At 35.8% G+C, this 13,311-nt stretch overlaps 1 protein-coding gene across 1 annotated transcript in view; it reads right to left on the bottom strand.

Moving 5' to 3' along the window:
* Positions 1-5,544: 5,544 nt before the first annotated feature.
* The window catches only part of LOC125653646 (uncharacterized), a 276,533-nt gene continuing 268,766 nt past the window's right edge, over positions 5,545-13,311 (bottom strand). Inside the window, exons 63-64 of the mRNA XM_056145758.1 lie at positions 10,459-10,550; positions 5,545-6,292 (exon numbers count right to left, since the gene is read on the bottom strand). Of these exons, the coding sequence (XP_056001733.1) occupies positions 6,239-6,292; positions 10,459-10,550 (146 nt within the window). The 3' untranslated portion in view covers positions 5,545-6,238. The remainder of the gene's footprint in view (positions 6,293-10,458; positions 10,551-13,311) is intronic.

The raw sequence follows: 13,311 nt of genomic DNA, 5'->3' as shown, positions 1-13,311 counted from the left end.
CGACATCTGTTAAAGAAGTTAGATCATTCATTGGGCTGTGCAGTTACTACCGGCGGTTTGTGAAAGGTTTTGGAAGGATTGCAAAATCTTTACACAAGCTAACAAACAAAGATTCAAAGTTTAAGTGGACTGAGGAATGTTAGTCAGCATTTGATCAATTGAAAAGTTGCTTGGTCAATGCACCCATACTCGCTTTCCCCGACTTCAGTAAGCCCTTCATTTTTGACACAGATGCGAGCGACATGGCCATAGGAGCTGTCTTGTCACAGAACCAGGAAGGACCCGAGATAGTCATAACGTATGATAGTCGAACACTCAGCAAAGCAGAGCGAAAATACTGTGTCACAAAGAAAGAGTTATTGGTTGTCGTCTCTTTCGTTAAATATTTTAGGCACTATCTCTATGGGAGGAAATTTGTGGTTTGCACTGATCATGGCTCATTACGATGGCTACTGAATTTTAAACAACCGGAAGGACAACTAACGCGTTGAATCAAGATTTTGGGCATGTACTAGATGACTGTTGAACATCGCCCTGGCACTCAACATCGGAATGCTGATGCTCTCAGTCGGCGTCCCTGTGGCAAATGTAAGTACGATCCCGATTGGGAGACTCATCTACAGGCCAGAATAGAAATGGAGCCAAACAAAGTCCTTGATGTTTATAGTGGAAATGAAGATAGACCACATAATGATAATGAAGATGAAGAACTTTCACTTGCTGAATTGCAGAGTAAGGACCAGGAGATAAGCACAGTGAAACATTGGCTCGAGAATGATGACAAACCAACACAAACTAGTCTTAGTTATGGTGGGATCATGTCAAAGTCTCTTTGGGCACAAAGAAATATGCTGGAGATAAAAGAGGACTTGCTTTACAGGAAACGGAAAGATGGTAAAGGAACTACTCTTCAAGCGATCATCCCATTTCATGACCGACGCAAAGTTCTAGCATACTGTCATAATCACAAAACAGGTGGACATTTAGGGGTTAGGAAGACACTAAGTAAAGTAAGACAAAAAATATATTGGCCTGGTATGCAAAGAGACGTGAGACATTATATAAAAGGGTGCGAAGTATGCTCCAAATCTAAGGGTCTGACAAAAACACAAAGAGCTCCAATGAAAACACTAGGAGCCGGTATATACCGCCAATGGAAAGGATTGGTATTGATATTGTAGGAGAACTGCCTCGAACAGAGAGAAGCAATCGGTACATAGTTGTCATCTGTGACTATTTCACAAAGTGGGTTGAGGCATTCGCAATGCCAAATATGGAAACAGTTACTATTGCCCAACTGTTGGTTGAACAGGTGATATCACGATTTGGGGTGTCAGGATCTGTGCATTCAGACCAAGGCAAACAGTTTGAAGGGAAAATATTCGCTGAAATGTGTAAAATATTGAATATCAAGAAAACACGTACAAGTCCTTATCACCCAGAATGTTATGGACTCGTCGAAAGGTTTAACAAAACCTTGCTGACGATGTTGAGAACTCTTGTAGACGAGATTCAATCTAACTGGGGTGATCTGCTACCTTATGTGTTGATGGCTTATAGATCAGTGGAAAATGAGACCACTGGATATAGCCCCAATTATTTAATGTTGGGAAGAGAGGTTGGTACACCTCTTGATATTGTGTTTGAAATGCCATCATACATAAAGGAGATTCCTGCTCAGAAGTGGGTTTGGGAAATTAAAGAAAAAATGGAGCAGGCACATTCCTTTGTGAGGGAAAATTCAATAGGTTCCATGCTAAGAGAGAAGAGTCTTCATGACACAAAGTTAAGTTGGCAGACATTTCAGAAAGGTGATGAAGTTTACGTGTATTTTCCTCGATACAATATTGGGAAATCTCTTAAGCTTACACAGTTTTGACGAGGCCCCTTCGTTGTAGAGGAGAGATTTTCTGATGTCACATACAAAGTCAATTGTGGTACAAAAGGAAAACCTCAAGTCATACATGTCAATCGTATGAGACTTAGAAGCCTCAAGTGTTGAGAGGGGAAGAAGTATCTTCTTCTAATGTCAAAGATATAGGCACTGATGATATTCAGGAAGAAGAAACTTTGTTGTGGCAGAATAAAAATAACTTAGAATTTGAAAATCGCAGAGAGCGACCAAAATATTTCTCAGATTATGTTGTCGACATCTAACTTCGCTGTGTTGTGTTTTTGATAGGAATAGTAATTCCTCTAAATTTTAGTTTATGTTACTGCTTTTATATTTTGATATACATGTACTTTGAAAAACATTATGCTATTGCCCTTTTCATAAATATACTTCTGTGTCATTATAGACGATGCCTTTAACCAAGCTCACGCCGAGAAAAGAAGCCAAATGCCCAATGTGTCGATTTAAGACGTATGACATATCGGAAATGACTAGGCACATCACAGAATGTGGGTTAAAGAACCTTGAGAGAAAATACTCCTGTGATAGAGAGGATTGCAACTTTACCACTAATAAGATAGGGAATCTTACAAGACATATGAAGAGACACATTGAGCAGGAAGCGCAGAGTGTTGAGAAAGTTCAACACATCACACCTTTACCTTGCAGAAACCAGATAAATGACAAGGAAGCAACAGCTGAGAGTTCACCTTCAGTGGACTGCAGAGTAGAAAGTAGTGCCTCACAGGATGCTGGTAAAGGAAAGGAAATCTCGGACGAGGAATGGATAAATGCCGACCCAGGGGATCTGCGAAGCATACTCAGCGATATTTCTGAGACTGATAGTGAAAAGGAAGTGGATCCAAATGCAACACAAGGTGGAAAGGACGCAAACATTGGAAGAATATTTCGGAAACCTACCACTCCAATACCGGTATTTACTCCAAAGCGTAAGGACCCTCTTGTACCAACGTCTGGACTTCCAGCACGCCCTATGATAAGAAGACTCCAGGTCTCTGAGATTGGTACGCAGACAGGGAAAAAGGTTCGCAGAGTAGAGTGGACCATTGCTAAGTGGCGGGAAGGTGAAAAAGACATGGAGCGTATCGTGATGATTGAGGACGAATGATGAGGTTAAAAGACATGAGACTTTGTGCAAGAAGAACAAAAGTTTAATTTGTCGATGTTATATGTGTATATATTTCTCAGTAATTTATATATCTAAACCTGGTTAATCATTACTTTGAAATAAAGCAGGGAGCTGAATTATAGTTATTATTTTCATTAGAGAAAACAAATTTGAGCATGCGAGGTCGCATGGATTTTGAGGCGTGGGTAATGAGACAAGCCGGAAAAAGTTATTCCGGTACCCGCGGCATTTCATAATTATGTTTTCGCTAGGTGGCGCTGTACACCTCTAGTATAAATATAAGCAAAGCCGCGAAGCCAAGTCAGTTTCCAAGTTGATGCTGAAGAGAGTGGACAGACGGCTGTTAAAAGCGAATAAAAGGTAATTCAGGAATTGAATTAATGAATTCATTTAAAGCTTTAGACGTGGCTGAACAAGCCTTTCCTAGCTCTAAGTATTTATTTTTTAAAACCTGAATTCTAACGCGAGAGCCAAAAGGAGCCGAGCTGCGAGAGCCGGTATCCGATACCTTGAGCTACCAAGAACCAGGAGTCCCATTGAGCCGATCGAGCTGAAGGAGACGATCGCTCAAGAGCATTGTACATAATTGATTAAAGACAAGTAGTCTCCACACTTATCTGTATATTTTGTGTAATCATATATTTGTATATTTTGAAACTGCCAGGTCCTCAGAAAGTTAACTGAGGGGATTCAACCGCTTCTGTATGTAGTATTTGTATAATAGGGTTGCACGTTACAATATCAGCAATTCTTCATGATTGATTTTTATCAATATTTTCGACAACCAAAACACATGCAGTAAGATATGCCTGAAAAATACATGTGCAACCAACACATACACGTATATTATCAATTTATCATTTCACATTGAACAAAATTGCTTGTTGCTAGATGTACACCAGGTGGCAATAAACAGAACATGTTTTTTTTTTTTTTTAAATATATTTGTTAAGCGATCTATAAATAAGCTGCAAGCCCCCCCCCCCCCCCTAAAATCCCCAGCATTGTGAATGGTATAGTGAGAAAGTAAAATTTAACCAATGAATGGAACTGAAAGATCAACCTTTGCCGCCTTCCCTCTCGAGCTTTGGATTTTTTTTAAGAACTTACTTGTCAAGAATTGTCACGGTAGGGCAATATTTTGAAGTCCCCCCCCCCCTCTTTTAAACGATGCAACGTGCCTGATTATATCACATGCTTTCATTGTGCTTTAATTCTAGGTGTCTGTTGTTTTTAAAACAGATTACTACTAAAATTCTCGGTATTAATTGCATTATAACTTGGACAGAAATAACGTCAAATACGCCCCTCCCCAAACTCTGCAATTTGACGAAGTGCATATTTCAAAAAGTTTTCTCCATAAAATCGAAGAAATTAAACCTTTATTGTGTCATAGATATAATACAATCTGTTAATTCGTCTCACAAAACTGATTTTTGTCGGAATATTTCGGAGTTTTGTATGCGAATTAGTTTTCAGATTCCAAATAAAACTAATTTGCGTACAAAATTCACTTGTGATACAAAATAAAATTTTGTCTACAAAAATGAATTTTATCATGACAAAGGTGACTTTTGTCCACTGAAAGAAAATTTTGTATCACAAAATTCATTTTTGTGATTTGTTATCAATTTTGTTAACTTGAACTCATTTTTGTTGAACAAAAGTCATTTTTGTCCACACGAAATTGGATTTTGAGTACAAAATCACAAGAGTCCCATTTGACGCCCCGTAATGTACAACCTAATTTCGGTGAAATTTAAAGTTATAATGCGGAAACTTCCTCAAAACAGTCCCGGACCATTTGATATCTGACATATTTGACATTTTTCGACTCATTACTTACTTTCAAGATCTGTGTCATCACAAAATATATCTAACCATGCAAATAAAAACTTTTTTGTGTTTATCCATGTGCTTGTACATATCAGTAATTAAGAACATCGAAAATATCAGATGAATATCGTATTTAAAAATTTATTGGTGTGTCAGATCGTTGGTCTCGGGAGGGAGGGGGGGGGTGGCCTTCGTTGAATAAGATGTATATAAGTAATATAATTATAAATCATCATAAAATGATAAATATGGGCCTAGTCAAAACTATCATAAGTATAACTACCACTGAACACCTACACAATCTTATACTGATCATGTTGTAAACCAATCGCAACTTCTCGGCTTGCCGGGAAAGGCCTGAGAATGTGCGATCGCTTGTAGATGTCTGTGCTGTTGCCTCGTTCTGGGAGCTTTGTTCTGGAAATTTCCAAAAGGCTGGTTCAAGACTAAAATCATGGATTAAGGAAACGAACAGGCATATTTTATTTATTCAAAAATATTTTTTTTTTTTTTTTTTAAAAACTGGCTTAGATCCGCCAAAGCGTGTCTCCACCACTTTACTCTCATTTTTGCTATTTCAGGGTAGTTTATCGAAAACGAAAGTAGGTTTTTGATTAATTTTACGATATTTATTAATCAAGTAAGATTCTATTATACACGTAGCTTACGGACTTCACCTCACATATGAAACAATATTACAGGTGTAAGCAGTAACTCTGGTGCAAGCGTTTCGGAGTTTATTGGCAAAATTTATGAATTTATAAGTATAGATTTCTGGAATATATATAAAGCATTGAAAACCAACAACACTCAACATCTAATGACACGAAATATATGAAATTTTCAAATTTTCAAGACAACCTGTCCCGTCAGGACGATAGAATATTTACATAGAAAAGAAAGGCAAATTAAATCAAATTACTAAAAACAAAGACATACTAGCTCTAAATCCAAACAACAAAAGCCAGTAAAAAGAAAAAACCCCAGGACACCTACATATATAAATCGTCACCGAGTTATAAAACGCCTCTTCTCAACGAGAATCGGGACAGAACTCAACGATTTCAATGTGTAGCTTATTGTTGATGTAGGTCACTTTCTGGGTAGAAATCGTTAATGTATATACAAGTATATATAAAGTATATATATATGTCTGTTGTCCTTGTGTGTATCTAGTCGTCAGACATAGTAATCAGATCTTTCCGTTGCTTCACTAAAGGCAAAAACATGATCCTTTTATCATTTATTCTCCTTGAAGTGTGCTGATCATTATAGCTGTTACAGAGTTTTTGGTATCAAATTTGATAATGATTTTTAGGTCATATCAATTTGTTCGAATTGTATATCGAGTCCTTTCTCTAAGATTCGCTGGGTCCATTTTCCAACCAGTATGTTTTCATAACACCTTTCCCCTAAAATTGAAAGACAATTTACTAACATATAATTTACTCACATACAAAACAATAATTGAATTCACAATTATCAGGGTAAATTTATTTCATTTGTGCCGATATAATGAGAGGCTTAAAAGGCCGTATCGGCCACCTAAGTATTAGTTAAAAGTATCGCTAGTGCCAAGGGCTATGGAACCCTGTTCTGCATATCTAAGCATTATCATAATCTTTAAAACTTTAATACTCTCAAAAGTGCCTTAACTGATCAAAGGGTTTACATGAAAGGTGAAGATAACGAACAGTGATCAATCTCATAACTCCTATAAGCAATACAAAATAGATAGTTGGGCAAATACGGACCCCTGGACACACCAGAGGTGGGATCAGGTGCCTAGGAGTAGTAAGCATCCCCTGTCGACCGGTCACATTCACCGTGAGCCCTTTATCATCATTAGGTAAACGGAGTTATCCGTAGTCAAAATCAGTGTGCCAAGAATGGCCTAACAATCGGTAAGAAACACGTCAGACAGCATTTGACCCAATGATAGGTTGTATTGACGAACTAGATCGTTATAACGACCATAGAATTTGCGTAATGCTGACTTCAATTGAGACTGTTAAAACCCCTGTACCAACTTGTTTGTCAGTAGCTTGCCTCGATTTTAAAACTGACTATACGCAGAACAAGTTCTTGCGTATCGAATCAGATGAGAGAAATAAACACCATATGCAGGTGATAATGGAATAAATTGTTACATAAATATGAGAAGTTGACGATGGAGAAGCTGAAATTATTCCGTTTGTCATACGTTTGAGTTGTCAGTTTGCCGTTAATAATATATGTAACATTAACACGATGCGACTAATTTCAGATAAATTTTCTTCTCTATTTTTTTCTGCGCCAATTTTTTTTTCGTCAGCAACAAAATTAAAAAAAACCCAAAAAACATAGCCCCTTTCCACAAGTTACATGGTTGGTCCCTAGGCAAAATGAACAAAAAGTATTTTTACACACCGAAAATAACAGATAAATCAAATGAATGTAATAGCATGATCGGTTTGTCCACTTTATCTTTTCCATGATTGATACTTTGTTAATATGGCTATTCTTTTTGCTTTCTTTGACTACAAATGATTGATCCCCCACGTTTTCTTCCTCAACCATTTCTCCTACTGTCATTTGACCTGGTGCTTATATAATAGATAACTACTAATATATGATAATATGTCTTTAGTTTTAAATTTCAGTTTGATTAAAAAATAAAAATGAAAAAAATTCGCTTGCTCGCCCCTTTTGCCATAAAAAAATCCAAAGAATCAAAAATTAAATTGGCATAGCCTTAGTAATAAAAAATATTTCAACATTAAACAGTGAAATTAGATATATTTCTGAATTTCACAATAAGAATTTTCACAAAAATCGGATGTAAATGGTTTTCAACAGATTTTTGTTGTTGAAAAAATGTAATTTTATATGAAAAAATATGAAAATTTCGACCTGTTACAACACTTATGTATATCATGCATATGCAGACGAGAAAGTGTGAAATGATATTAAAATAATATATTGAAGGTAATTAATTGGTATTAATTGTACATGGATAAAACAGACTCTGGAGCTCTGAAGATCACATGAAAATTTTCCAGGAGAGTTAATTTCAGCAGAGTAATTGAGTCTACGTAATATTGCAGCAAAAGAAAACATCCCCCAAATATCTATGCACATTTTACCCCCCCCCCCCCCACCCAAAAATAATAATAAAGAATTACTGAAAATCTACATAACCTGAAAATATATAAAACATCTTAAAATCAAGATCTTCTAAGCTTGTAAAACATTCATGTAAGTTAATGATAATGATGTAAATTTCTCCTTTAAATTTTTAACCCCTTCAAAATACCAAGAAAACCAACCACAAAACATCCATTTTACCTACCCCCTCCCTCTTCCCCTACAGAAATACTACGGTTTTGTTGGACCTCCAAAAGACACCAAAATTCAAAATTTGTCCTCCCAAGAATAGGCATAGTCTTTAAATGGTACAACATTTGGAGTAATACCCCCTCCCCTTTTCCCTGTGTGCAGCATCTGTTCGCATCAAATACTTTACTTTTGTACTTTTATATTCGGTGCTACTTCAGGGATTGGATTTTTCTATATATATATGCTTGTACATCTGTATATACGTTACTTTTGATTGTCATTTATTTATTTAATAAATGACCATATTTACTTTTTATACGTGTTTGACTTATTTCGGGGCAGGCTGACATAAATATCTATTTAGCTTCAATATAGTATCAATAGCATTAAAGAAGATATTATTTTAATGTTTTACATATATATACACTATATAATACTAAGTTTTGGGCCACCCTGGGGCCAGAACCTCTACCCCAGGGATCATAAAATCCATACATTTTGTAGAGGCCTTCTTCTTACTCTACATCTTTATACATTTAGTTTTTACCCTTTCCCTAAGGCCTCAGGAGTGTATGAATCTTGAAATTTACAATTTATGTCCCATTTGTCCCAAAGATGCATCATACCAAATTTGAAAGGAATTGGAATGGCACTTATCAAAAAGAAGTTAAAAATGTTCTATTGTTCACACATTTAATGACTGGCCATTTTGGACACACCCTAATACCAAAACCCCTACCCCTGGGATCATCAAATTTACAATTCTGGTAAAGGACTACCTGTTCTTTCTAAATATCCATTTCAATTTAGTATCAATAGCAAGTGTTTTACACATAAACACTATATATACCAAGTTTTGCCCTATCCAGGGGTCAAAACCTTTCCCTCAGGGATCAGGAACTTTTCAATTTTTGTAGAGGCCTTCCTGATCTACATCACTATGTATCTAGTTTTTCTTACACATGTGTGGTTGTAGATAACATTTTTGAAAATTAGTGAATTTTTGACAGTTTTTGCCCCATCCCTAAGGTCCCAGGGGTCCTGAAATTTACATTTTATTTCCCCTTTGTCCAAAATATGCTTCATACCAAATTTGAAAAGAATTGGAGTGGTAGTTATCAAGAAGTTAAAATTGTTCAATAGCACGACGGATTACGCAAGACGACGGACAACAACCAATTGCATTGGGTCACATGAATTTACTCAGGTGACCTAATAAATTTCAGTAACACATGTGGTAGGGTGTGTGTGTGTGTGTAAAAAAATATCTTTAAATCTCAGTTTAAATAAGTTTTAAAATATCATTCAAATTATGAGCATTACATTTTGGAGGTTTTGGTTGGTTAAAAGTTTAGATCGGGTGGTTTTCCTAAAGTTTTTTCTTCTAGTCATTTCAGTAATTAGAATATAACACTGACAGAATGGTTACACATTGATATTTATTGTGACATTTCTAATGTTTTATGGGGCTTTAATCATTGCAGTGTAGGTCAGTTTGTTTTAATCACATTGATGTTAATGTATACATGTAAATGATATGTGATTATTTTTTATTATTTTTTGCGTAGTATGCTTTAAGTATATCAGGGATATTATTTTTTTGTATAGTTACCTAGTGGGTGTATTGGTCAAGTACTGGTCTGATACCACATATTGGGTAAGGATATATTATTAGGAGTTATATACGTGTGTGTATAGTCTACATGCATAATCACATGATCTGTATGAAAGGCAAAGATAACGAACAGTGATTAATCTCATAACTCCTGAAAGGAATACAAAATAATGAGTTGGGCAAACACGGCCCCTTTGACATACCAGAGGTGGGATCAGGTGCCTAGGATCGAGGAGTAAGCATCCCCTGTCGACCGGTCACACCCACTGTGAACCCTATGTCTGTATGTATTTTATAAATATATAAATTTTATATCATACCAATAACCGGTATAATCATTCTCTGTTGAATTAATAGTACTGATTGGCAACTTATATTTTATTCTAATCAAATTATGATTCATAATAGTAAATGTTATTTTTAAAACTATTTCTACAACACTAAGATAATATCTGTATTTATGTAGGTGAAATTATCTACCTTTGTTTCATGTTACTATGTCTTATTTTATTGTGTATTGAATGTGAATGTATGTTTGTTTCAGACTATTATTTACAGTGCCATCAATACAGTGATTGTGTTTTATTGAGAGTTAGTAGGAACCGGTACCATACATGTAAAACAATTTTACAATTCCACACACACCTTTATTTCAATATCACCTCTCTCTACAACTTCATATAAGCAAGATTCTTCAAGTGTAGCTTTAGTTGATTCAGATATGTGTATCTTCATCTCTGAAATGAATAGATGATAATTTTGTATTAAAACAGATTATGACAGTACTGTAGATCTATTCTAAAGACATTACATTTAATTGCGTTCTATGCAATCTAATTAAAATTAGATCCTATGATCCGCTCATCTACTATCGCTACATCTATGTGTAGCGATAGTAGATGAGCGGATCATAGGTTAGATTGCTTTCTATGTGTAGCGATAGTAGATGAGCGGATCATAGGTTAGATTGCTTTCTATGTGTAGCGATAGTAGATGAGCGGATCATAGGTTAGATTGCTTTCTATGCGTAGCGATAGTAGATGAGCGGATCATAGGTTAGATTGCTTTCTATGTGTAGCGATAGTAGATGAGCGGATCATAGGTTAGATTGCTTTCTATGCGTAGCGATAGTAGATGAGCGGATCATAGGTTAGATTGCTTTCTATGCGTAGCGATAGTAGATGAGCGGATCATAGGTTAGATTGCTTTCTATGTGTAGCGATAGTAGATGAGCGGATCATAGGTTAGATTGCTTTCTATGTGTAGCGATAGTAGATGAGCGGATCATAGGTTAGATTGCTTTCTATGCGGATGAAATTAACATGGTTTATGTTTAGAGTGTGAAAACGACACATTTAGATGTACATTAGTGGATGGTAAGATGTACATTAGTGGACGGTAAGATGTACATTAGTGGACGGTAAGTAAGATGTACATTAGTGGACAGTAAGATGTACATTAGTGGACAGTAAGATGTACATTAGTGGACGGTAAGATGTACATTAGTGGACAGTAAGATGTACATTTGTGGACTGTAAGATGTACATTATTTAGTGAATGGTAAGATGTACATTATTTAGTGGATGGTAAGATGTACATTATTTAGTGGATGGTAAGATGTACATTTGTGGACGGTAAGATGTACATTATTTAGTGGACGGTAAGATGTACATTAGTGGACGGTAAGATGTACATTAGTGGACAATAAGATGTACATTATTTAGTGGATGGTAAGATGTACATTAGTGGACGGTAAGATGTACATTATTTAGTGAATGGTAAGATGTACATTTGTGGACGGTAAGATGTACATTAGTGGACGGTAAGATGTACATTAGTGGACAATAAGATGTACATTATTTAGTGGACGGTAAGATGTACATTAGTGGACGGTAAGATGTACATTAGTGGACGGTAAGATGTACATTATTTAGTGAATGGTAAGATGTACATTAGTGGACGGTAAGATGTACTTTATTTAGTGAATGGTAAGATGTACATTAGTGGACGGTAAGATGTACTTTATTTAGTGGATGGTAAGATGTACATTATTTAGTGGATGGTAAGATGTACATTAGTGGACGGTAAGATGTACATTAGTGGATGGTAAGATGTACATTAGTGGACGGTAAGATGTACATTTGTGGACGGTAAGATGTATATTTGTGGACAGTAAGATATATATTTCTTTTCTTTTTTCAAATAAAATAAAAATTGCATTATATTGTTTTGAATTTGTTGATTCAGCTTTTTCATGGTTTTATCTGAATGGTTATGAATTGTCCGCATTTTGCTATTCTTCATTGAGCGGATTGTTACATGTAATTTTATCGGGTACTACTTTACTATTCGCAGTTATTTGTCCATCTGGTATTTAAATTCGTGTTCGATTCTTGAATATCATTCAACAATTTATCTACGATCAGTAAGTTTCCTTCGAAGCCGTATTCTTTTTTGTGAATGACTTTTCTTTTCAGGTAAATTTTTCAAGTTAGTGTTCGGAAATCCTGGTTTCCTTTTGGACGACAGGTAATGTCAACTATTCGGGTTGCCTGTCTATGGATTGAAAGAATCGCGTGCTATTTTGTACATATGTGAATAAAATTAGCTAACATTGTCGCCACCCGAAATTAGCTAACATTGTCGCCGCCTAAATTTATCTTTGTGTTTTATTTTATTTTGATAATAGAACAGGAAATATTTTATGTTTGGCTGAGCAAAGCGAAAGAGAACATAAGTACATTTGTGGACGGTAAACGCAGATGTACATTAGTGGACGGTAAGCGCAGATGTACATTAGTGGACGGTAAGCGCAGCTGTACATTTAGATGAGGTTTTTGAACGGTAAGATGTACATTCATGAAATCCCCTCTTGATCTTACCAAGGGCTAAGATGGAATTTTTTTTATGCATTTCATTTTTGAACCGTACCCTTGTAACACATACCATGACGATAACCGTACCCGTGTAAAACATCTTATACCATGACAATAACCGTACTCGTGTAAAACATCTTATACCATGACAATAACCGTACTCGTGTAAAACATCTCATACCATGACAATAACCGTACTCGTGTAAAGCATCTCATACCATGACAATAACCGTACTCATGTAAATCATCTCATACCATGGCAAAAACCGTACTCGTGTAAAACATCTTATACCATGACAATAACCGTACTCGTGTAAAACATCTCATACCATGACAATAAGCGTACTCGTGTAAAACATCTCATACCATGACAATAAGCGTACTCGTGTAAAACATCTCATACCATGACAATAACCATACTCGTGTAAAATATCTCATACCATGACAATAACCGTACTCGTGTAAAACATCTTATACCACGATGATAACCGTACCCGTGTAAAACATCTTATACCATGACAATAACCGTACTCGTGTAAAACATCTCATACCATGACAATAACCGTACTCGTGTAAAGCATCTCATACCATGACAATAACCGTACTCATGTAAATCATCTCA

This window comes from Ostrea edulis, chromosome 7, assembly GCF_947568905.1.
Source record: "Ostrea edulis chromosome 7, xbOstEdul1.1, whole genome shotgun sequence".
In the NCBI taxonomy this organism is placed as follows: Eukaryota; Metazoa; Mollusca; class Bivalvia; order Ostreida; family Ostreidae; genus Ostrea; species Ostrea edulis.
This window is presented reverse-complemented; position numbering and strand designations above follow the sequence as displayed.